Source organism: Eretmochelys imbricata, chromosome 1, assembly GCF_965152235.1.
Source record: "Eretmochelys imbricata isolate rEreImb1 chromosome 1, rEreImb1.hap1, whole genome shotgun sequence".
NCBI lineage: Eukaryota > Metazoa > Chordata > Testudines > Cheloniidae > Eretmochelys > Eretmochelys imbricata.
Genome location: NC_135572.1, coordinates 242724764 through 242750946, shown reverse-complemented (window position 1 = coordinate 242750946; position 26183 = coordinate 242724764). Strand labels below are relative to the sequence as shown.

The window sequence follows — 26183 nt, the reverse complement described above, 5'->3', positions numbered from 1 at the left end:
TTTCCAATTTAGCTAATAAATCTCCATGGACCCGTATCAGATGCCTTACTGAAATTGAGGTAAATTAGATCTACTGCATTCCCTTTGTCTAAAAAATCTGTTACTTTTTCAAAGAAGGAGATCAGGTTGATTTGGCATGATCTACTTTTTGTAAAGCCATGTTGTATTTTGTCCCAATTACCATTGACCTCAATGTCCTTAACTACTTTCTCCTTCAAAATTTTCTCCAAGACTTTGCATACTACAGATGTCAAACTAACAGGCTTGTAGTTACCAGATCGCTTTTTTTTCCTTTCTTAAAAATAGGAACTATGTTAGCAATTCTGCAGTTATACAGTACAACCCCTGAGTTTACAGATTCATTAAAAATTTTTGCTAATGGGCTTGCAATTTCATGTGTCAGTTCCTTTAATATTCTTGGATGAAGATTAACCGGGCCCCCTGATTTAGTCCCATTAAGCTGTTGGAGTTTGGCTTCTACCTCGGATGTGGTAATATCTACCTCCATATCCTCATTCCCATTTGTCATCCTACCATTATCCCTAAGCTCCTCATTAGCCTCGTTAAAGACTGAGGCAAAGTATTTGTTTAGATATTTGATATAGTTCCCTCAGCCTCTCCTTATAAGTCATGTGCTCCAGCCCCCTAATCATTTTTATTGCCCTCCGCTGGACTCTTTCCAATTTTTCAACATCCTTCTTGTAGTGTGGGGCCCAAAACTGGTCACAGTACTCCAGATGAGACCTCACCAATGTTGAATAGAGGGGAATGATCACGTCCCTCGATCTGCTGGCAATGCTCCTACTTATAAAGCCCAAATTGCCGTTAGCCTTCCTGGCAGCAAGGGCACACTGTTGACTCATATCCAGCTTCTCATCCACTGTAACCCCTAGGTCCTTTTCTGCAGAACTGCTGCCTAGCCGCTTGGTCCCTAGTATGTGGCAGTACGTGGGATTCTTCCATCCTAAGTGCAGGACTTTGGACTTGTCCTTGTTGAACCTCATCAGATTTCTTTTGGCCCAATCCTCTAATTTGTCTAGGTCCCCCTGTATCCTATCCCTAACCTCCAGCATATCTACCACTCCTCCCAGTTTAGTTTCATCTGCAAACTTGCTGAGGGTGCAATCCATGCCATCCTCCAGATCATTAATGAAGATATTGAACAAAACCGGCCCCAGGACTGACCGTTGGGGCACTCCACTTCATGCCAGCTACCAACTAGACATGGAGCCATTGATCACTACCCATTGAGCCCGATGATCAAGCCAGCTTTCTATCCACCTTATAGTCCATTAATCCAGCCCATACTTCTTTAACTTACTGGCAAGAATACTGTGGGAGACCACATAAAAAGCTTTGCTAAAGTCAAGGAATAACATGTCCACTGCTTTCCCCGCATCCACAGAGCCAGTTATCTCATCATAGAAGGCAATTAGGTTAGTCAGGCATGACTTGCCCTTGGTGAATCCATGCTGACTGTTCCTGATCACTTTCCTCTCCTCAAAGTGCTTCAGAATTGATTCTGTGAGGACCAACTAAACAAATACTTTGCCTCAGTCTTTAATGAGGCTAATGAGGAGCTTAGGGATAATGGTAGTATGACAAATGGGAATGAGGATATGAAGGTAGATATTACCACATCCGAGGTAGAAGTCAAACTTGAACAGCTTAATGGGACTAAATCGGGGGGCCCAGTTAATCTTCATCCAAGAATATTAAAGGAACTGACACATGAAATTGCAAGCCCATTAGCAAAAATTTTTAATGAATCTGTAAACTCAGGGGTTGTACCGAATGACTGCAGAATTGCTAACATAGTTCCTATTTTTAAGAAAGGAAAAAAATGTGATCCAGGTAACTACAGGCCTGTTAGTTTGACATCTGTAGTATGCAAGGTCACACTGAAAGGTGAACTGTCAGGCTGGAAGGCGGTTACTAGTCCAGTTCCTCAGGGATCAGTTTGGGGACCAATCTTATTTAATCTTTTTATTACGGACCTTGGCACAAAAAGCGGGAATGTGCTAATAAAGTTTGCAGATGACACAAAGCTTGGAGGTATTGCCAATACAGAGAAGGACCGGGATATCATTCCGGAAGATCTGGATGACCTTGTAAACTGGAGTAATAGGATGAAATTTAATAGTGAGAAGTGCAAGGTTATGCATTTAGGGATTAATAACAAGAATTTCTGTTATAAACTGGGAACGCATTACTTGGAAGTAACAGAGGAGGAGAAGGACCTCGGCATACTGGTTGTTCACAGGATGACTGTGAGCCGCCAATGTGATATGGCCGTGAGAAAAGCTAATGCGGTCTTGGGATGCATCAGGCGAGTTATTTCCAGTAGAGATAAGGAGGTGTTAGTACCTTTATACCAGGCACTGGTGAGACCTCATCTGGAACATTGTGTGCAGTTGTGGTCTCCTATGTTTAAGAAGGATGAATTCAAACCGGAATAGATACAGAGAAGGGCTACTAGGATGATCCGAGGAATGGAAAACCTGTCTTATGAAAGAAGACTCAAGGAGCTTGGCTTGTTTAGCCTAACAAAAAGAAGGTTGAGGGGAGATATGATTGCTCTCTATAAATATATCAGGGATAAATACCATGGAGGGAGAAGAATTATTTAAGCTCAGGACCAATGCGGACACAAGAACAAATGGATATAAACTGGCCATCAGGAAGTTTAGACTTGAAATTAGACAGAGGTTTCTAACCATCAGAGGAGTGAAGTTCTGGAACAGCCTTCCAAGGAAAGCAGTGGGGGCAAAAGACATATCTGGCTTCAAGACTAAGTTTGATAATTTTTGTAAGGGATGATATGATGGGATAGCCTAATTTTGGCAATTAATTGATCTTCAACTATTAGCGGTAGATATGCCCAATGGCCTGTGATGGGATGTGAGATGGAGTGGGATCTGAGTTACTACAGAGAATTCTTTCCTGGGTGTCTGGCTGGTGAGCCTTGCCCACATGCTCAGGGTTTAGCTGATTGCTATATTTGGAGTCGGGAAGGAATTTTCCTCCAGGGCAGATTGGCAGAGGCCCTGGGTTTTTTTTGCCTTCCTCTGCAGAGTGGGGTACGGGTCACTTGCTGGATAATTCTCTGCACCTCAAAGTCTTTAAACCACGATTTGAGGACTTCAATAGCTCAGACATAGGTTGGAGGTTTGTTACAGGAGTGGGCGGGTGATTTTCCATGGCCTGTGTTGTGCAGGAGGTCAGACTAGATGATCATAATGGTCCCTTCTGACCTTAAAGTCTACAATTCTATGATTCTAAGTCAGCAAATGTGTGAAGGCAAGTGAAAAACAACAACAACCAAGATATTATATGACTGCTGATGCCCTGCTTGCTTTATGTTATCTTTCAATATATCTCACTAAATATTGAAAATACTGAGTTTCCTTCCAGTCTATAATGTGGATTTCCCAGCAACTATAGAGGATGGGGGGGGGGTCTTTTTCTTCATTAATAGAATTCTTTTTTTGTCCCATTTTATTCTAGGTAGCATAACCATAACTCCAAAAGACTCCCGGTGGGTAGGTGCATGGTGGCTTGGTTTTATTATAGCTGGAATAATTAATCTCATTGCTGCCATACCATTCTGTTTCCTGCCGAAAAGTCTGAAAAAGCAGGAGGAAGAAAACAATGACAAAATTTCATCTGATCTCTCCAAAATTAAAGAAGACCAGAGCAAGCATCGTGAATCTGAAAATCATCAGCCAGTGAAGTGGTCAGTAACTTCAAAAGGCAAGTGTTTCATATATTCTGCTAAACTGGAAACCTACCAGTACAATGTAACACAGGAACACCCCAAGCCCACCTCACAAGGATTATTTGAAGTCATTGGGTTTCTGCGTGGTCATGAAGGTTGGCCTGCATTGAGTCAATTATGTAATTAGGTCTTACATTTAAAAGTTTGTACTAGAATCAAACTGGAACTAAGGAAAAATGAGTGACCAAAATTAACTAAAGTCTGTGTTAAAATTAGTGAGGGTTAAGCCTAAAAAAATCAGAAGGTTCTTTTCCCAGCAAGTCACAATTATTTCCATATTATTTTCATGATCATCACAGATGTAATGGAAAATGTGAAATCAATTGTCTGCAATGAAAAATACAGGAGGCCTGATTTTCCCTTCAGGGCTGAGCTGTGCTCAGTGCAGGAATGTGGGAAGGTAGAGGCAAGGAAAAAGATGACGTTGTGTCATCTTTACACTTCTCCTATTCTGGTTCAGTTCTGCAGCCTTTTACTTTATTTAAAGTGAATTTAGTAATGTTGTATTAAACCATTGTGGATTTGGCTCTGGTGGCTAGAGTTGCATGTTCAACAGAGTGAACGTTACCTCTGCTACTTGCTTCAGATTTAGAGTGTCTAGGAACACGTAAAGACCAACCTTAGTGACCACACGCACATTCACACCTACAAGGTCTAGACTCTTTTACAAGTTTTGTTAAAGTTACAATTGAAGTTATGATTACCTAAGCATATAAAAAATTCTATGAAGACCTATTCATAAGTTAAAAATATCATTATACTCACACATCCTTAATGCTATTCTTAAGGTCTGATGGCTGCCTTGCCAATTGATCATCAGAAGAAGGATGGTTCCTGCTGGAGTTTCCCATAGGGAGCTCAGTTTTCCTAATCCAGGCACCCTCTTTTTATAATGTGATTCTGACTATACCCCGTTAGCATTTATGCACATAGTGCACCCTGCGGTTAGGGCATGTGTTAGAAAAATGTGACTACCGGATACCTTGTAAGCAAAAAATTACTCTGTTAATTTTTCACAGTCTCACCCATTGGTATATCTTTTCCTGTAATTTTGTGGGGGATAGGGTCATTCTTTGGTCACTTACCTATGTCAAGCATTTCTTAAGGCTATAGCCTAGTATGGCTAAGCTAAAATCTTACAGGCCTCAGCCTGTAGGCCTTGTGCTTCAGCCCTACTTACTTAGATACCCACTATGTAATTATCCTTTCTAACTACTGATCTATTTTATGCTTCTACAATTTAACTCTATTTTGCATACAATGATTATATATGACATAACCTGTTAGTTAATCATAACATCACACAATAAATGAACAATAAACTAAAATCATTGGCTACAGTTCCCAATGCAAGACATGACACAAGGTACAGAGGAACCACTGAGAAATCACTTAGACCTGGATCCTACAGTGAGATTCATGTGAGCAGATAGTCCCTTTGGCCTGTGTGCTGCCCCATTGACTTCAGTTTCCCCAGGGGCCTTCTGTGTAGATCTCACTGGTGGACTGGGGCCTCAGTTGGTATGTCTCCACCGAAGTTTACCATTTCAGAGGATTCTACTGTAATATCACAGCCTATATTCTAATTGAGGACCAGATTCTACCCTCAGATATTCACCTGAAAATCCTACAGTGAGATAAGCACATAGGTGTCTGAGGGCAGAATTTGGCTCTGAATCTCATAGATTATTTACCAATAATTATGCCAAGCATTTTTTAAAATAAAATTGTATATTGTGTCTTTCAGATTTCTTTATCTCTCTGAAAAGAGTATTGAGTAATAGAATTTATGTAACGTTTTTGTGTTGTTCACTATTACAATTCAGTAGCTTTGCTGGTTTCTTGACTTACAAACCAAAATACATGGAACAGCAGTATGGTCAGTCAGCATCTAAGTCTAACTTTATAACAGGTGAGTGTTAAAGTGCTTGGAAAAGTGTTTTGATGTGCATTTTATTGAGCATGGTGAGTTTTGGCGGTTTTTTTGAAGGAAAAAAAAGAGTCACCTTTTTTGAGGGAATTATACAAAGCCACCATAGAGCCTGATTCTGTGGTGGACAGTTAGGGTGACTGTAATGTGACTCTTTTTGTTTCCTTTACATGAGCCAAAATTGTAATAGATGGCTTCCAGGATAAATTTACATGAAGCTTTGAATATATAGAATTGCTAAGGACTCTATTGTGGCTTTGTCATGAGCAACTTTGGAGCAGACACACCAGGTGGCAGATCGTGAGACATAACCTCAGAGTATTACAGGCTATGTCTATACTTGTGCGCATAGCGGAGCACTGGATTATGTTCATACCATGTTCATACTTGTGTGTGTTTCCCATATACACATACACAGGCATGCTGTGCTGGACACTAGTATAAAGCTGTGCACACACGTATACCTGTGTCCACACTCTAGCTGTAGGTACTTAATGTTAGCGATTAATGTTTCAGGAACAGTGTTCCAGGATTGTGTGCATCACAGGGAGACACTCTAGGAACAGATTTGCTGTGTTTTGTTGGTACGGTCCCCTGCTTTCACACATTTGCCTATGGCATTTCCTGATCATGTTGCCCTTCAGTTATTCTCTACAAAACTAGGTGAAAAACATGGAGCAAATGGATGATTATCTGGTTCTGCTTCTGCTCCTTATTGCAGACCAATGGTTATGCAGTGGAGTATGCACTCTGTGAGACACGGGATGGAATTTGGACAGCATTTTCTGAACATGGAAGATGGCGGACTTTTAAGGTCAATGACAATTCATTCAGCTCACATGGTACAGCTATGATGAATGCCAGTGTTGTCATGGTAGTCTCTTTAGTTGACCGTAACTTCTGATGGAGGAGAACTAGCACAGTGTGGTGAGATCATATTGTTTTGGAAACCTGGGATAACCAGTAGTGGCTTCAAAACTTCTGAATGAAGAAACACACCTTCATTGAGCTGTGTGAAGAGCTTCCAGCACCCTTCCAGCACACTACATTCAAGGAAGCCATACCGATTCAGAAGTGGGTTGTTGTTGCCCTCTGGAAGCTGGCAACACCAAACAGCTATAGGTCTGGGTTTGGAAAGTCCACTGTCAAGGTGGTTGTTGTGCAGATTTGTGAGGCAAATAATTTACCCATGGGTTGCCATAAGAAAAGTTCCAAAAATAATATATGAATTTCAGAGGATGCAGTTTCCGAACTGTGCAGGGACCATTAATGGCACTCATATCCAAATATTTTGCCCATCACAAGGGGCACAACTGAGTATGTGACCCAAAAAGGTTACCATTCAATTGTTCTGAAAGGCTTAGTAGACCACAGGGGCTTAGTAGACCACAAGAGGGTAGAGATAGTATTCAGAGGGCCCTAGACAAATTAGAGGATTGGGCCAAAAGAAATCTGATGAGGTTCAACAAGGACAAGTGCAGAGTCCTGCACTTAGGACGGAAGAATCCCATGCACCGCTACAGACTAGGGATCAAATGGCTAGGCAGAAGTTCTGCAGAAAAGGACATAGGGGTTACAGTGGATGAGAAGCTGGATATGAGTCAACAGTGTGCCCTTGTTGCCAAGAAGGCCAGTGGCATTTTGGGATGTATAAGTAGGGGCATTGCCAGCAGATCGAGGGACGTGATCGTTCCCCTCTATTCAACATTGGCGAGGCGTCATCTGGAGTACTGTGTCCAGTTTTGGGCCCCACACTACAAGAAGGATGTGGAAAAATTGGAAAACGTCCAGCAGAGGGCAACAAAAATGATTAGGGGTCTGGAACACATGACTTATGAGGAGAGGCTGAGGGAACTGGGATTGTTTAGTCTGCAGAAGAGAAGAATGAGGGGGGATTTGATAGCTGCTTTCAACTATATAAAAGGGGGTTCCAAAGAGAATGGATCTAGACTGTTCTCAGTGGTAGCAGATGATAGAACGAGGGGTAATGGTCTCAAGTTGCAGTGGGGGAGGTTTAGGTTGGATATTAGGAAAAACCTTTTCACTAGGAGGGTGGTGAAGCACTGGAATGCGTTACCTAGGGAGGTGGTGGAATCTCCTTCCTTAGAAGTTTTAAGGTCAGGCTTGACAAAGCCCTAGCTGGGATGATTTAGTTGGGGATTGGTCCTGCTTTGAGCAGGGGGTTGGACTAGATGACCTCCTGAGGTCCCTTCTAACCCTGATATTCTATGATTCATTAATACAAATGTGGGAAACACTGGAAAGGTTCATGATGCTGGGTGCTGAGGAGATCAAGATTGTACTTGAAGTGGGGGGAAACGGTTTTTATTTCCCAGAAATGTTCTGGTTCTATACAGTGTGTCTGTGTTAACTTTTATTGTGGCATACCTGCTTCTGCTTTGGCTCATGAAACTGTACCCAACATCAATGACCCTGGAAAACAGGAATTCAGTTTCAAGCTAAGTAGCTGCAGACTGGTAGTGGAGTGCACATTTGATAAAGTGAAAGCTTGTTGGTGCTGCCTTTGCAGCTGTCTGGATGCTAATGTGGCAAACACTGTTCATACAATCATTGTCTGCTGCATACTTCATAACATTTGTGAGATAGAGGGGAGTGTTTCCATCCTGAGTGATCTCAGGACAAGTCTGATTTACAAACTCTGTACAGGCAGCTGGATTCCACCCATGTTAACACTGGTCCTGGTTCCCAATGGGAGAGGAAAATCAGTGATGCCATATGTGCATATATCTTGGCACAGCAGAGAGGCAGAGGATGACACCTGCCTGTGCCAAGGGACATCTATTCATCCTGTATAGCTGCGGGATATGCACATGAGGAAACATTGGTACGTACTTATAGGGCTACACAGCTTTGTGAGAGTTTTGTTCCCCTGTAGCCAAAGGTCATTAGCCATTCATTCTTGTGACAATGCACACAGTAATGACAATTAACAGGGCACCGCTATTGGGTTATCACCTTGGTGCTGGGTTTCTGCTGTGGAGGGTGGCAAGTGAGTTATTATGAGCTCATTGAGCAATGTTTTTGTCTACACTGTTCACACTTCTTTAGAAACCTCGCTTATTTGGAGCACTTAAACTTTTTAAATGAGCTTATGACTGTTTGCTTTGATGGGAAAGTATTGCATTGTGCTTTTTGACTTTTTATTGTCAGCAGAGTTAAGTGCAACTAAGGACTGTTATAGAGCACTAGTCCCTGGTACAGTTGAAATTCTTAAAATTTTGGCAAGGCAGGAAGGGGGTATTTCTGTACAGGGTACTGCCATAGTTTGTTATTGCTGGCATGTTCCCTTTTTGTTTGTTACTATTCTTTGGTTTTGATTTTCAACATGTCTAATAAAGCCTTTAAAAGATTGATTGACCCCTTTTCTATGCTTTGGACATCTCCTAGGTTGAAAAATAGTAGTGGTTCCCTATCCCATCTGTGTAATTGTGTGTATTTTTATATATTATTCAAAGTATTTTTGAACCTTGGGGGGATTCAAAACTACTGACATTATGATGACACCAGATTTTTACACACCATTCCATTAAATGAAGTAGGAAGCTTGCGGCCCATTCAAGAATTAAAAAGTACCTTCAGTTCATCATTAGGAAGGAGGGCCAACACAAGTTAAACAAAACAAAAGATTTACTAAAAGTATGAAGTAGAAGGTTCAATGGGAAGATTTTGAAATCAGAACAATAACATATTGTTAGCAAAGTATCTGTTTACTATTGAGAACACGGCCCACAGTTTGTCTTTGCACCCATCTCCTTCCCCTCCTCATTAGAAGGGGTGAACGAAGTAGGACAATGACTTGTGGTGAGATCTGCGGATGTCTCTTGCAAAGGGTTTTGGAGGCTGGTGCACATTAGTGTTCTAGGACTACTGCAGGCTCAGCGTTCTCCTCCTACTCAGTTGAGGGAGTTATTGCAACAGGATCCTCCAGCTCAGCAGCACCTTGGTTGGCAGCCAGACACGGCGGCAGCAGCAGCAGATGGGATGATTGTGGGGTCTTGGCAGCAGGTGGATGCCCCACCCTTTCAGCCATCAAATGAGCCTCTCCATTAGAGAATGTTCCTGTTCCCTGTGGTGTGTCTCAATGTCCATGAACCAGTTCCTGCTGAAGAGACTGCTCCTCCAATGCTCTGGGGAATTCAAATTGCTCTTGGTTTCTCCAGTTTATGAGGAGATCCTCCAGAATCCTTCTCTGTCTGCCTTTGCTGTCCCTGAGATGCTGCTCCTACCCTCTTGGTGCCATGGTTTCACTCTTGGGAGCTGAAAGTCCTGCCAGTTCTCAAAGAGAAGGAGAGCATTATGTTTTTGGCCTTTATAATAAGCTGAGAAATCCCCCCACATAACATAACTTTGCTGTAAAGGCCCACAATTTTGTTACTTTTCAGCATTCCAGGAATGTAGCTGTCTCACTATCCTTGATTCTCAGAAACCTTTTGTGGTCCATGAGGAAGGAGCAGAGGGTAGTAATGATAAGAAAACCTTACTACTGTTTGTAGCAATATAAAATGTTCATAATGTTCAAACAGGAGTGTGGCGGTGGGGTAATTCCTTCCAGAAGCTATGTTACCAGTTTATAGTTTCTTCCCTTAAGACTAGCCAACATTTGGAGAACATGGTTGTTTTCAGAGTATTAAAACGGAAAAGAGAAGTGGCTTTCCAGTCCTGTGAAGGAGAGTATGCCAAAGAACTGTTTCTGCTAATGGTCACCCCCACTACTACATATTGCCTAATTAAGGGGCTTGGTCAGCTATAAAGGTGGACCAGGCAGACTTGCACTGCTGGTGAACCTGAAGAATCAACTGGAGTTTTTGCTTCAACAGAAATTTGCTGAAATGTGCTTACAGGACGGGGAGGGAATTTGGCTGGAAATGGATGAAATTCTGAGCTGGAATACAGAGGTTTAATGGAAAAGGAGATTGGACCCATGAACCATCCCAACACCTGATTTTGTGAGAAAATCCTGCCTCTATGCCTGTGTAGCAAAGGTGAAATGGAAAGGGAGAGAAAGGGACAATCTGTAACTTCATTAGGTTTCCTGAAGATACAGTTAAGCATCGCAACCTTTCACCTCAGATAACTGGAAAGGGAAACAGCACTACACTGTTTTTTCCAACCGCCAGACCAGTCCTTTCTGCCACCCTCACTAGCCCTGGCTCATGCAGCATAGCTCTGGGTGGTGATAGGGTGAAGACAGGGACTGTAAAGACTTCGTAATCTTCCAAGGCAGAAAAGATCACTGCTACTAACTTTTCCTTCAACACCCAACTGTAAGTTTTCTACAACTGTGTGCTGGTCCCTTCCACATCCAGTCCTTCCTCCCCTGAAAAAAAAAAGATGCTTTAGAAGTCAAATGCATAATTGTGGTTCATCAGAAATCAATAAAGTTATTGATTTAGAACTCTGTCTTGTTTGAGGACCATTTCAGAGGTGGAGCAGAGAGGGGACTGGATGGAGGAAGGAAAGTTGAAGGTGTTTGGTAAGGGGATGGATCATGGCAGTGCCATGTCTTCAACACTGTAGTAATGCATGATCTATTATCCAGGGAAGAAAAATCAGTGCACAGTAGTTCAAAAGTCCTTGACATTAAAATGGGGAATTTAGCACCAGAGCAAGAGGGGATATTGCTGGGGAGTGTGGACATCCACTATAACTCACCAGCCTGGGGTTCTGGTTCCTGGCATGGCTTGGGGTTCCTCAGGTTCATAATGGAATGTTTCTTCAACCTGCTTCTCTGGGTAAAGATGCAGAATCACATGCTCCTCATCCTCTGGGTCTTTTGGGGCATCTTGTGTGGTCCCTGTTGCCTCCTTGCTCTGGCCCACATCAATGTGCTGTTGGACAATGAGGCCTCAGGGTTAAGGAAGGGATCATGAGCCACTTCAGGCTCCGTGCTGGAGGTCCTTGAAAGCATGAGTCAAGCTCCTTGTAGAAAACGCATGATAAACCCTTCCAAACCTACTACTTCCTGTACAGGAGCCTCAAATGCTTCATGCATTCATAGCACTGAGCCAGACTCTGTGCAATTTCCTGGTAGAGGTGAATGTTCCTGCTGCTCTGGCTGAAATTAAGGAGGATGGTATGCTGTTTCCACACACTGATCAGCTCCACGGGCCAAGTGACTGCCTTGTTGAGGTATCATTTGAAAACTCATACAGTAGAACATCAGAGTTACGAACACCTCAGGAATAGAGGTTGTGCATAATTCTGATATGTTCATAACTCTGAACAAAACATTATGGTTGCTCTTTCAAAAGCTTAAGTTGAATATAGCTTTGAAACTTTACTATGCGGAAGAAAAATGCTGCTTTAAACCATCTTAATTTAAATGAAACAAATACAGAAACAGTTTCCTTACCTTGTCAAATCTTTTTTTAAACTTTCCTTTTGTTTTTTTAGTAGTTTATGTTTAACACAGTACTGTACTGTATTTACTTTTTTCTTTTTTGTCTCTGCTGCTGCCTGATTACATACTTCTGGTTTCCAAATGAGGTGTGTGGTTGACTGGTCGGTTCGTAACTCTGGTGTTCGTAACTCTGCAGTTCTATTGTAATTTGCTGATCATTATTGTCCTGGTAAAATATGTGTGGCACCATTGTATGTAAAGTTATCAGATTCTACTGTGTGATGGTACTAAGACAAATTCCAAATTTTGAGAGCAGTCACAAAGCAGTTTTCCAGAGACAAAAGGCTAGCCAACACCCCAGCCAAGCGTCATCAAAATCAAATGACCCATCACTTGGTTAAGTGGCGATTCTTTGGGTGGAAAAAGAATGTGGGGGAAAATCTACATTTTTACAAAGAAACAGCTGAGCGGTCCCATTCACGCAGACTTTCTGTTTCCTAAACCTCAGCTGAAGGTGATTCTCAAAGAAGAGAAAAACATATAAGAAGGGGGAGCAAATGCCCCAAAACATCTTTCTCTACCTTCATCTCTACTCACGGCATCAACAACACTTGAAGAACAAAGGAAGCAACACTGGACTGGGGAGGGACCCTGAGTGAAAGGAATTCAGTCAGTAAGACTGCTGTGAGAGAGACCTTTGCTTGAATTCATCTAAACCATTGTATTTGGACTGAAGTGTTTGGGAAACTCTATTTGGGATAACAGGATTTGTCCTTGGGGGAAGAGGTGGAGTGGGGGCAGGGTCTGAGCTGGAGTGGGGGATTGGGCACCCCCCAGGGAAATGAGGAAGCTGGCACCTGTGGTCCAGATAATACCCTGGGTAATGTCACACACCCTTAAAGACTGCAACAGACAACTGTTCTGCCGGGGGCAGTGCAGCACACTACTACCAGTGTACAAGGTGACAGGGACCTAGGTTTTGTAAGGATCAGGAAGAAAAGCATTCAGTGCATTGTGGAACTAGAACTGAAGGAGTATTGAAACTTGAAACCTGGTAGATGCTCCTCATTTCCATTCACACTGCAAACTGGCACAGCTATGGGGCTGTTCCACAGTTAAGGTGTGTACTTGCTCACACCCTCAGGCATGCTAGCTTACGTGCCCTCTGCTCGCCTTGAGACACATGCTTCTGGGGTTTAAGTGTGGACATTGCGGGGGTTATGTCACAAGACTGCACATGGACATATATATAGTTGCTAGTGTAGATGTCTGTCACTGTCTGCCTCCTGGTGTCCCCACTGCCTTGATTGGGTGGTACTCCACATTGGGCCTCTGCATGGTGCAGTGCATGTCACCCAACATGCTGGTGCAACTATTCTGGCTGATATTTTGGAGGGGGCAAAGCCAATGCTCCTTCCAGTGGGAGGGAAAAATCTAGCTGTTCTCCAGATCCAATTTCCTCTTCCTTGCTGCAACCTATGGTACAGGTAGTCAACACAAGGGCATAAGGAGGTGCCTTATGCTCCCTTACCCTCTCATGGTGCTGCATGAGTTGGGTCAGAGTTTGGTTCTTAATTACATAGATCTAGATGAAATTTTCACAGGTTCATTGGCAAACGTATTAGGGGAGATTCTTGGACCCTTGAAATGTCGTCGTATTTTGAGACATATGAAATAAATGGATGAATTTTTTCAGGCAGTATGTTATGAAAATTTTCACCAATTTCAATCAGCTCATGTGTTAAATCAGTTTTGTGTGACAGAATGTGACTACACCTCTCCAGTATCCCTCCTTTCTCTTTTATTACAGGAGTAACTGCTTTACCCGCTGTAAGCATTGGGATTTTCTTAGGAGGGCTCATAATGAAGAAATACAAAATGGGCATGATTGGAGCTACAAAATTTGGATTTGGGATGTCACTGATGGCTTTTCTCATAACCCTCTCACACTTTTTTGTGGGCTGTGAGAACCACGTAGTGGCGGGATTGACAGTATCTTATGATGGGTATGTATACATCTTATGTAAGATACAGCACATTTCCTTTCTCTGGTAGCAGAGAAGCATTACAAATAGCATAATGTTTTGTCATGATTGAATACAAACACACCATTTTAGTACTTAGTGTATCTTCCACAAATATTGAAGCATTATACCATTAGAAAATGTCAGATTCTAAGTTTGTATAAATTGTAATGGAGCTAGATTAATTTACACCAGATGAGAATGTAGCCCTCTTTTTATACTGATATACTTTGTTTGCAAGTTACATACTGCTACTTTTTGGGGAGGCTTCATAATTACATCAGTTTGGGGTATGGATCTGAATTGAATAACTGTGTCAGTGTGATTCATGTATAAAATGAATAACAGTTTTAGGGTGTGGTTTTAGGCAGCTAGAATGGTGGGACTGGACACCGATAGTGTCAAGAATTTCACTGTGTGTTAGAACTAAAGGTCTGGTTTTTCTGGGCTATAATGGGCAGAAATCCCTTTCTTTGTCATAGAATTTTTCATAACCCAGTAGTCATCTGTATTTCAATGTGTGTGAGATGGAAGCTGAGGCCATAGGATCAATGTTACAAGAATAGGAACAATTTAACCTTGTTTACCAGGAATATTAGTTTAGTTCTATAATAATGAGGATATCAAGTAGGAGTGAAAGACAAATTTGCTATATTGTCCTTTAATGTTTAATTGAAAGATGCATTTTGTAATAAAACAATGTTGTGCCTTTGTAAATTTACCTCATAAGCAAACCAGTTGCACAACATGAAACTGCCTTATTTTCTGTCTGCAACTCTGACTGCAAATGTGCCACGAACCAGTGGGATCCTGTCTGTGGAGACAATGGAATCACGTATATGTCAGCTTGTCTTGCTGGATGCAAGGCTTCGACAGGACATGGGAAGAACACAGTAAGAGACTTACCCAGTTTTTTCCTATCTTTTTTGCTTAAGAACATTGGTGTATTAGTGATGTATATTTAGAAAAGATCAAATCAATTACAGAGCAAGAGGAACTGTCATGTATTTGTGAGGATCACTGAGAACCACAAACTTCCAGAGCTCGATGCTTGAGTCTCTGCACCTTGAGCAAAAGAGCCAGGCTCTGTATCTGGGGGCTGTAACAAACTCATATTGGGCACTGAGGGAACACACAACATGCACTGATGAGTGTTACACATTGCCTAAAGGCAGACCTCCATTTGTTTGCCTTTTGTAAATCAGGTCTTGGCTACATTGAGGTTTTTAGCCACCAGTGTAACTACACTTAGGTAAAAAGAAAAGGAGTACTGGTGGCACCTTAGAGACTAACCAATTTATTTGAGCATAAGCTTTCATGAGCTACCGCTCACTTCATCAGATACATTCACTCTACTCCTTTTCTTTTTGTGAATACAGACTAACACAGCTGCTACTCTGAAACCTACACTTAGGTAGTTGCCCATGTGCAATCTCTAGGGCAGAGGTTTTCAAACTGTGGGGTGCACCCCCGTAGGAGCGTGCGGAGGAATGTTCGGGGGGCAAGCGGTAATGCCAGGCAGCTTGGGCCAGTGATGCCTGGTGGCTCGGACTAGCTCCTGTGCAGATGTGCTGCACAGATGTACACTGCGACTTATCCTGGGACAACGTACCTTGGTTTGAGGTGCTTTGTCAAGGAAGGATTGAAAGGATTTTGAGATACAGGGATAGATTCTCTGCTTCACCTGATCCCTGTTTTGACATGGGGGAGGGGGAACGGGGAAGGGTCTCAGAGAGCCAATTGCAGTTTCCTGATTCTTAGGTCCAGCTGTGGCCATTGATGAGAATTAGAGCTACTGTCTAACAGCTTGTCACACCTCTTCCTATCCCTGACACGCCCCCTACACCTGAAGTAGACAAGGGAGTGGTGCGAAGACCAGATCTGATTACAAAATCCAGCCCTTAAATGTTAACAATGATTCTTTAGAGTTTCAGAGTAACAACCGTGTTAGTGTGTATTTGCAAAAAGAAAAGGAGTACTTGTGGCACCTTAGAGACTAACCAATTTATTTGAGCATAAGCTTTCAGGAGCTACAGCTCACTTCATCGGATGCATTCAGTGGAAAATACAGAAGATGTTCTTATACATACAAACCATGAAAAAATGGGTGTTTACCACTACAAAGGTTTTCTCTCCCCCCACCCCACTCTCCTGCTGGTAACAGCTTATGTAAAGTGATCACTCTCCTTACAATGTGTATGATAATCAAGTTGGGCTGTTTCCAGCACAAATCCAGGTTTTCTCCCCTCCCTTCCACACACACAAACCCATTCTCCTGTTGGTAATAGCTTATCTAAAGTGATCACTCTCCTTACAATGTGTATGATAATCAAGGTGGGCCATTTCCAGCATAAATCCAGGGTTTAACAAGAACATCTGAGGAACGGGGGCGGAGGGGTAGGAAAAAACAAGGGGAAATAGGTTACCTTGCATAATGACTTAGCCACTCCCAGTCTCTATTCAAGCCTAAGTTAATTGTATCCAATTTGCAAATGAATTCCAATTCAGCAGTCTCTCGCTGGAGTCTGGTGTTGAAGTTTTTCTGTTGTAATATCGCAACTTTCATGTCTGTAATCGCGTGACCAGAGAGATATTGAAGTGTTCTCTGACTGGTTTATGAATGTTATAATTCTTGACATCTGATTTGTGTCCATTTATTCTTTTACGTAGAGACTGTCCAGTTTGACCAACGTACATGGCAGAGGGGCACTGCTGGCACATGATGGCATATATCACATTGGTAGATGTGCAGGTGAACGAGCCTCTGATAGTGTGGCTGATGTTATTAGGCCCTGTGATGGTGTCCCCTGAATAGATATGTGGGCACAGTTGGCAACGGGCTTTGTTGCAAGGATAGGTTCCTGGGTTAGTGGTTCTGTTGTGTGGTATGTGGTTGTTAGTGAGTATTCGCTTCAGGTTGGGGGGCTGTCTGTAGGCAAGGACTGGCCTGTCTCCCAAGATTTGTGAGAGTGTAGGGTCATCCTTCAGGATAGGTTGTAGATCCTTAATAATGCGTTGGAGGGGTTTTAGTTGGGGGCGTTTTAGCTGTCACCTTCAGCCCTGGATTTGTGCTGGAAATGGCCCACCTTGATTATCATACACATTGTAAGGAGAGTGATCACTTTAGATAAGCTATTACCAACAGGAGAGTGGGGAGGGGGGAGAGAAAACCTTTTGTAGTGGTAAACACCCATTTTTTCATGGTTTGTATGTATAAGAACATCTTCTGTATTTTCCACAGTATGCATCCGATGAAGTGAGCTGTAACTCCTGAAAGCTTATGCTCAAATAAATTGGTTAGTCTCTAAGGTGCCACAAGTACTCCTTTTCTTTTTACCTTATTTAAGCTAATCTTTAGCTGTACCCGGCAGAGTATTAAAGGGTTCTACGGCAAAGACACCTGGTGTGTATCTCTGAGAAATAAGCTCTGTAGTCAGCGGAGCCGTCCCTAGGGTATGGCAAACTGGGGCATCCGCCCCCGGGCTTCGGGGGGCCCCACAGGAGGCAGGTGGGGAGGTGAGGTGGGTGGGTGAGTGAGTGGGGTGAGGAGACAAATGGGGAGGTGAGCAACAGGCAGGTGGGGGGGGTGACTAGGAGCCCCCCATCACCACCACAACTTCCCCCTCTCTCCAGTGCCTTCTGCCCATCGGTGGGCCCCGCCGATCAGTGCCTTCCCCTCCCTCCCAGCACCTACCGCCTGCCGTGGATCAAACATTTTGCGGCGTCAGGCAGCACTGTGAGGGGGAGGAGGGAGGAGCAGGGGTGCAGCACACTAGCAGGAGGGGGTGGAAATGGGTGGGGAGGAGGTGGGGCTGGGGTGGGGCCTTGGGGGAAGGGGTGGAGTGGGGCAGGGCCTGGGTGGAGCTGGGGAGAGCACCTCCCCCTCCCCCCTCTGCTGGCAGATAGGCACCAAGTTTCTAATGTCCCGGGCCCTGCCCCCACAGGGACAGCCCTCGTAGTCAGTCTATAATTGATACAGAAGCTTGACCTGCTAGTAGAAGCCTTGCAACCTACTATGTACAAGAAATACATGACACATAGGAAAGAAACTACTGAACATTGAAACCTCTGAGAAATGCAAACAAGAGCTGGTTAGAGGCTCCTGGTGTGTTTACCTGGGTCATGTTTTCATGTGAGGTTTTGCTTGTATTTTAATGCTGTATGTCCTATTGCATTAATGATATACCGACAAATCAAAATTGTGTCTTTTAGGTGTATCATAACTGCAGCTGCATGGAAATTACAGGTTCACAATCAGGAAATACCTCTGTAATTTTGGGACAATGTCCAAAAAGTGGTGACTGCTCAAGAAAGTTTATTTATTATACAGTAATACAAGTTATAAGTGCCTTTTTCTATGCTTTAGGAGGCACCCCTTTATACATGGTTATGTTTAGGTAAGTGAAACCAAAATAATTATTTTAATATCACTAAGGGCTTTTCCCATCGTGGGAGGCTTAATTTCACCAAATTACACTAACTTTCTTGAAATCTAACACACTTTTACTGCTGTCTTCTCTGAATCCATTTTTAATTATGAAGAATTAAATCAGTTGGTGGGCACTACCACCAAATTTAACTATTATGTTCATCCATTACAGTTAATTTCTCCATGTTTCTATTAATCTGACCCACATTGGCTTTTACATCTGAATTTTGTGTTTGTAGCACAGAAAACAATTAGATCTGCTTCTGTGATTAAAAGCTACAAACACAAATGGTTCTGTAGTTTGTATAAGTAGACTGAAGAACAAAAGGAAGTCCAGCTGAAACATATTTTGTTGCCACTGTTTCTTTATGTGAAGAGATGGATAAAAGCTTGGTAGGAAGAAAGTTTGGTCACTCTGAAATCCCAAAGGCAATCTGGAAGCAAAATCAGTGGGAATTCTAAGGAGTTCTAAAAATTACTTTGTCATATATGAATATGCAGAAAGAGGTGCTAATGTAGTATATAGATAAAGTTGTTATTTAAGAAGGTGGTTTTTCATGACAATAACTTTAAAGGGATTCAACACAGTTTGGGTATATAATTAACTCAGAACCCTTGTCAGATTCCCTTGTGGCAGCAGTTTAGTTTAATCTCTTGGAAATTAGTTATACACCAATCTGAGCAGCATGTTGCTTTGCATCTTTGCTAAGAATGTGGCTCTTGAAAACACAGCTTTTGGGAATGTCATTACAATGTTACAAGATGCTGCTCCAATTATGCCATTTCTAGAAGTTTTGACCCAGGGCAATATCGTAGTCCCCATCACTTCATAATGCTCATAATGAAAAGGCAGTAGAACGGGTATTTAGGGACACCCTCTTCTGCAAAACGTGGGTAGAAGGTGCCAGTATTTCATATAGATTCACCTCACTAATTATGTGCAGTACATTGACTTCCCAGTGAATATTCAATGAAGAGTAATTGATTAGCTCACTTTTCCCACATTATTTAATGTGTTTTTGGCAAATGTATGAGACAGCTTTCTTCTGAAGTTTTGTATTCTGTCATTAAGAATAATAATTCTATGGGGAAATAATAAATTTTAATGAGTGCGTCTGGGTATTATGGAGACATATTATTGTGACTGACATCTATCTATTTTAGGTGTGTTCACTCAGAGCTGAAATCTCTTGCAGTTGGTCTGTACACACTCATTATGAGAGCCCTAGGTAAGATAAATTATTTGAGTTTTTTAGATACCTTTGAGTGTCTGTGTGGCTTTAAATGGCACCAAGTGCATTCGCAAAACAGATGCACAATTTGGCAGTGCTATTATTATTAATAGTACTAGTGGGAGTAGTAATAGTACTGTAATACTGAGCCCCAGCCATCAAGCAGAACCCCACTGTGGTAGGCACTGCACGAACAAAAAACAAAAAGACAGTCCCTGTGTTAGATTCTGGGCTGCTCCTGGATGTCCAAGATGTGGCCAAGAGCATATTTTTGCAACTGCACCTGACAAAACAACCTTTCCTCTCTGATTTGGACCTTGCCACAATTACGCATGCCTCACCTTGAGCTGAGATTGCTGTGGTATGCTGTGCATGGGCCTGCACCCTGGCACCATTCAGAAGCTGATGCTATTTCGCAGAATGCTGCAGCCTGCTTATTAAGTGGAATTGCACATCAGGCCAGTGCTCCACAATCTGCACTGTCTTCCAATAAGCTTCTGGGTGGAATTCAAGGTGTTGGTTCTAACCCATAAAAAGCCCTAAAAGGTTAGGGCCCTGGTTGCTTGGAAGATGGCCTCTCGCCCTGTGACATACTGCTGCAGTTGAGATCAGAAGAGAGAGTCAAATTGGCGCTCACTTAATATAAACAAGAGGGAACTGCTGGCAGGTTGTTATCTGTGAAGGGTCCTCCATTTTGGAACTTAATCCCCTCATTGGTCCGTCAGAGCCCAGAATGTTCCAGACATGCTATAGCACCTATCTTTTCTCTCTCTCCTCCAAGGCAGCGAGGAGGGAGTGGGCTGAGGTGTAGCTGCTGGAACTAGGGGTGTGGCAACACCCTATGGCTTGAAGTGCTTTCCATCCAGGGCAGGAATGGTGTCCCTAGCCTCTGTTTGCCAGAAGCTGGGAATGGGTGACAGAGGTTGGATCACTTGATGGTTACCTGTTCTGTTCATTGCCTTTGGAGCACATGGCATTGGCCACTGTCGGAAGACAGGATACTGGGCTAGATGGACCTTTGGTCTGACCCAGTAGGGCCATTCTTACATTCTTATGTTTACAGTTTGGTTCAGTGGCTCCCAGCACCCCCACTATACAAATTGTTCCAGCACCCCTGGGCTGAGTGGATATGGTTATAGGCAATTCTTTGTCTGTTTGTTTTTGGGACAGGTGCCTAGAGCACTATCCAAAAATGAAAAAAATGTGTAAGAAGAAGTGTCATAATGGTTTTCTAGGTTTCAGACCAAGCTATATCAGATTAGAAAAGTCCACACTCCCAGCTTGTTTAAGGCCATAGAAGTTAGAAATGGATCTGCAGAAGCAGATCATAGATACGCTCATAAGAGCAGAATATATGCATGTAGCCCTCTGGATAGAACACACAGAGAATACACTCCTTTTAGATTAAACCAGTGTTTTCCTATATAGGAGTGCAATATTTTAATGCAGAAAAAAAGCTGGCACAAACATGGTTCAGTACAGGTTGGAATCCAGGCATTATTAATGTTAATGCCAAAATTCCCATGGATTGTAACAGGGCCAGGATTTTTTAAAATTATTTTACGGGGGTAAAGGGCAGCACAGTGCAGAGCAAGCCGGAGTGGAGGGTGCAATGACAGATGCATCTTGCTCTTCCTTTGGCCAGTCACAAGAATTTCTAAGCTTTTTCATAGTCTGAACTACAGTATAATACAAAGATTGTGCCAAGTATCATTGCCCCACTCATTTGCAAGGCACAGACCAACTCTCATTCCATTCGGAGACACAAAATCCCAGTGGCACATATAGCATCTCGGACAGTTATTTTAGGAATGTGTACATGCATTTTTAGTTGTCCTCAGTGCAGTAAATGTTTTGTTCTATTTTGAAAAACTAATTACATTGAGTAAACTTTTCAAAGGTACCTAAAGCCCATTTTCAAAAGAGGAGCCTAAGTTCCACTGACTTTCAATGAGATTTAGATTCCTAAGTGTCTACATCACTCTTAGAAATAAATAGGACTTTGACTGCTAAATTACTCAGGCCCAGCTTTTGAGAAGTATTTAGGCTTTGTTCTGCTCAGTATTGCAACATCTACCTGACTTTGTAGCTTAAGTCTCATTGAAAGTCAGTGGGACTTTAGCTTCTAGGCCTAGATTCACAAAGGTACCTAAACTCCTAAATCCCAGACTCAGGTGCTTAAATCTCAGTTTTAGGCTCCACTGCATTTCACAAAACTGCCACCGAACACTGCAGACACCTAAAATCACTTGGCATCTAAGGTTTCAGGTTGAAAGTTCCCACAGCACCCATCTGAACATGTGTGCTGCTACCTCACTCTAGTCATCTGGACACTTATCTCCCCCGTAAGCCCCTGAGCGATTCACAAAGAGGGGAAGCTAGGAGTTTGCTGGCTTGACTCATGTGTGGGGCCCAATCCAATTGGTGTGCTCAGAGGACGCCTACCGAATCAGGTCCCATTTAAAATCTGGCCACTGGAGGAGAAGATGGTGCCCACCTTATGCCTTTTAGCCCAGCAGTTAGAGCACTCACCTATGAGGTGGGAGACCTGGATTCAATCCCTCCTGCTATTGAAGGGGCAGAAAGGATTTGAACACTAACCACTGAGCTATGGGGTATTCTGCTGTGGGTCTCAGTCTCTCTGTGAGAGGGGTAGGGCTTAGCACACACCCATCTAGGCAACATCTCCCACTGGATAGCACCCCACCTAGCATGCTGGCTTATATGTATCACATTCTAAGGTGCCTGTCTCTCCCCATGCATTATACAGGAGCCTAGGTGCCCAACTCAGGTCTTTATGAATCACAGTGTTGGTCCAATGATTTTCTATGGGCCTAAAAGGTAGGCATTGCCACATTCAGTATCACAGCACCTAAATCCTTTGTGAATTTAGCCCCTAAGTGCCTGTTACTTTTGAAAATGTGACGTAGGTGCCTAAGTTATACCTTGTAACACTGTGTGGGGTTAAGCCTAAACACCTTTAAAATCTGGGCCTGAAGCAGCGTTGACAATTTTGCCTACCGTCTACTTTAGCACTTGGTTTCATCTCCCTATCTTTCTTCCCCTAACCCCCACCCTCCGCCATGTACTTTTTTCAGTAGGAAACAAAGAGGCGAGCCATAAGATGAATTTCACCCCAGTGTAGAGGATCAGCATGAGGTCCATGCACCACTAAGTCCTGAAAACTGCTGCAGCAATTGAGCTGCCAACCACCAGTGCTTTACAGAACAGTTTGGGAACTGTTGAGCTAATACATGCTGGAGAAAGCCATGTGTGTCACCACAGGCTGATAGCTTGGCCAGGCCCACTAGGTGTCAGACCACGTCACTGTGGAGCTCCAAACAGCACCAAAAGTGGTCACCCAGCTCACTATTCTGAAGGATCCTGTCCAATTTCTATAAAGGGAAGAAGCGGCTCCCTATATCCCACTGCCCACCAGAGTACCACTACAGGACAGGGCAGGGTTAGAGCTTAGTATGAAAATGCTATCATATTTTCTAAAGTTGTGCCTCATAATATGACATAGTGATATATTTTTGAATGTTTTATTGCAGCCGGAATTCCAGCCCCCATTTATTTTGGTGCATTAATAGACAGGACATGCTTGAAATGGGGAAGCGGAAGCTGTGGGCAGCGAGGAGCTTGTAGGATATATGATTCTGATGCATACAGGTAAGTTAAATCAAAACACAGAGTGGTCGTGAGTTTCTTTTCTGCATCAGGACTCTAAATTATTTGATGCTCTGGCCCCGGTCATCTAATGTTGGCTTCACCTTCATATAGGTCAGTACAGGATCTCAAATGTCAAGAAATCTTCACATTAACTACTCTTGGGGCCAAATACTGAAGTCTCTTCTCAGTTCTTTATACAGGCCTTACTCGTTCAGGCAAGTTTCAGAGTAGCAGCCATGTTAGTCTGTATTTGCAAAAAGAAAAGGAGTTCTAGTGGCACCTTAGAGACTAACCAATTTATTTGAGCATAAGGTTTCGTGAGCTACAGCTCACTTCGTCGGTTGCATCCACTGCATGCATCCGATGAAGTGAGCTGTAGCTCACAAAAGCTTATGCTCAAATAAATCGGTTAGTCTCTCAGGTGCCACCAGTACTCCTTTTCTTCATTCAGGCAAAACTCTCATTGACATCAATGACTGAGTCTTTCCTGAATAGTGGATATACTTTCTACACTTTGGACCAGCTCAGAAATCCATAGTCATCATGTGATTCACAAGCAGGAATAGAAAAGACATCCAAATTCACAGTGCCTACCATGCACATTGGGAAGACTGCCAATTTTGCTTTATTGGCCATGTTTAATGTGTGAACAAATGAAAAATAAAAGCTATTGGGCAGCTGAGGACATGGTAGAGAAATGCTTTTTAAGCACAACCAAAAAATATCTGCCTGAAGAATACTCAAAGCAACTGGTTTTTTTTCACATTTGTTTTATTTCATGCAACTCTTGATGGCCACATGAGGATTTTTATTTATATGCAGAGTAGCCAGGACTAGGGAGCCCATGACACATACAGGCGCTGCAGGAATCCTGGCCCCAGAAGCTCCTACAAATTCAGCAGGAGTAGAGGAGAAATGATTGATTGTTACTGTACACATATTTTCAAAGGCATAAATCACAGTGTAAACAAACAGTGAAAATGTCCACTTTATAGCACCATTCACAAGGTCGCTTTAGATTTTGTCTCCTTAACTATTGTATTAAAGAGTTCAGGGATTACTGTGCATTTTTGATTTTTGTACCATTCCTGAAAAGATCCATTTATAAGTAATGTTAGTACTTGCAGTTCTTTTGAAGTTTGTTTATATTAGGAGAACTACCTTTTGTCTTCTCCCTTCACAGGTATACCTACCTTGGCCTAACAGCAGGCTTCAGACTACCATCCTACTTCTTAGGTTTCCTGTTTTATACAATGGTGAAGAAACAGTACCAAGCAAGGGGTCCCAAATCCACAGAAAATGGAGGGCAAGAAAGCGTTCCTATGAACAAAGAAGCTAACTCAAAGAGCAGTGAATATTTATCAGGTTCTTCCGATGTGGAAAAAGAATCATGTATTTAGAAAAACCACTTACGTCCATGTTGCATGAATCAGGACAGCATCTTTTAAAATCAACTTTCAGAATGTCCCGAATAAAACAATAACACTGCTCAGAATGAAAAAACAGAATGAACACATAGTCAATGACAAGGGCAGTTAGGTGCACATATGATTTATATTTAACTACCTTATATGAACCTGCTTATCAATGACACGCACAACAAATTCCATTAATTAACTAATGAGGGAAAATCCTGTTTGGCATTGTTAATTGCAACTGTTTGTAATTTTTAAATGGCTTGAATGTGGTTTCTGGCAAAGTAACTGCATTCCAGATACTACACTGGAAGGCCCCAGTCCTGCCCACAGATCCACCTGTACTGAGTCCACTGAAGTCAAAAGGACTTGCATAGTTGCAAGGGTCTGCACAGTACAGTAAGAAGCTAGTGTAGTTTTCTGAACTCTGGCCTGCTAGGGAATAGCTAGGTGGAAGGCCCAAACCCTCTTTTCCTCCTGCGTCCTCAGGGACACTCAACTTGAAAAATCATATTTCCAACTGAAAATGGTGTGCCTACTAACGTTGTAAGGAGAGCTGGTTATCAAATGGAATTTCTGTTCCATCAGAAACTCCAGCATTTCAAGTTTTGCTTTCATCCTGAATTGGAACAAAAAGTTGAAATTTCAAGATTTTTACCGTGAAATGAAAATTTCAAAATATTTTGTTTAGGAAACATCAAAAGAACCTTATCGAAACATTTGGTTTTGACATAATTACAACTTTTATGTCATATTACATTATCATTTATAATATAAATGTCATAATATTTTTACTTTTATATTATATTGCTTTTATAAATGATAATATGATATAAACTTGAACCAATAAAGTCAAAATAAAACATTTCGACCTTACTGAAACAAAACATGTTAACTTTATCAAAATGAAATATTTCCACCTTATCAAAACCAATCATTTCATTAATTTCCTGTTGAAAATGTTGATGAAATAAATATGTTCCTACAAAATGTTTCAATTTCATTGAATCAGCGTTTTCCAAACTGTTCTATTGGAAAATTTTCAACTGGCTCTAGTTGTAAGAAGCACCTAAGTTTGCTGTAAATGAAATAACTGAAAAAAATCAATTATTTTTCTTTACTTTGTAGATTTTGACATTACTCTGTGTATACTCAGTTTTACTGTTCCTCTGCCTAAAAGGAGCTATCTAGACATCCACAGGAAAGCAGCAAAACTTGAATAATTTATTTTTAAAGAATGCAAAAAAAACTCTCCACAACAAACCAGGATCTATGCTTTCAAGATTTCATTTTCAAAACTAGCAGTTAAAAAAAAAAAAAAGGCGGTTTTCAAAAGCACCTC

General features: G+C 42.2%; 1 protein-coding gene across 1 annotated transcript in view; it reads left to right on the top strand.

The window, feature by feature from the left end:
- The window catches only part of LOC144272519 (solute carrier organic anion transporter family member 1B3-like), a 37611-nt gene extending 12785 nt beyond the window's left edge, over nucleotides 1–24826 (top strand). The window contains exons 7-14 of the mRNA XM_077830661.1: nucleotides 3508–3753; nucleotides 5526–5690; nucleotides 13880–14075; nucleotides 14824–14986; nucleotides 18306–18490; nucleotides 19687–19751; nucleotides 23309–23426; nucleotides 24610–24826. Coding sequence (XP_077686787.1) covers nucleotides 3508–3753; nucleotides 5526–5690; nucleotides 13880–14075; nucleotides 14824–14986; nucleotides 18306–18490; nucleotides 19687–19751; nucleotides 23309–23426; nucleotides 24610–24826 — 1355 coding nt within the window. The remainder of the gene's footprint in view (nucleotides 1–3507; nucleotides 3754–5525; nucleotides 5691–13879; nucleotides 14076–14823; nucleotides 14987–18305; nucleotides 18491–19686; nucleotides 19752–23308; nucleotides 23427–24609) is intronic.
- Nucleotides 24827–26183: the final 1357 nt, after the last annotated feature.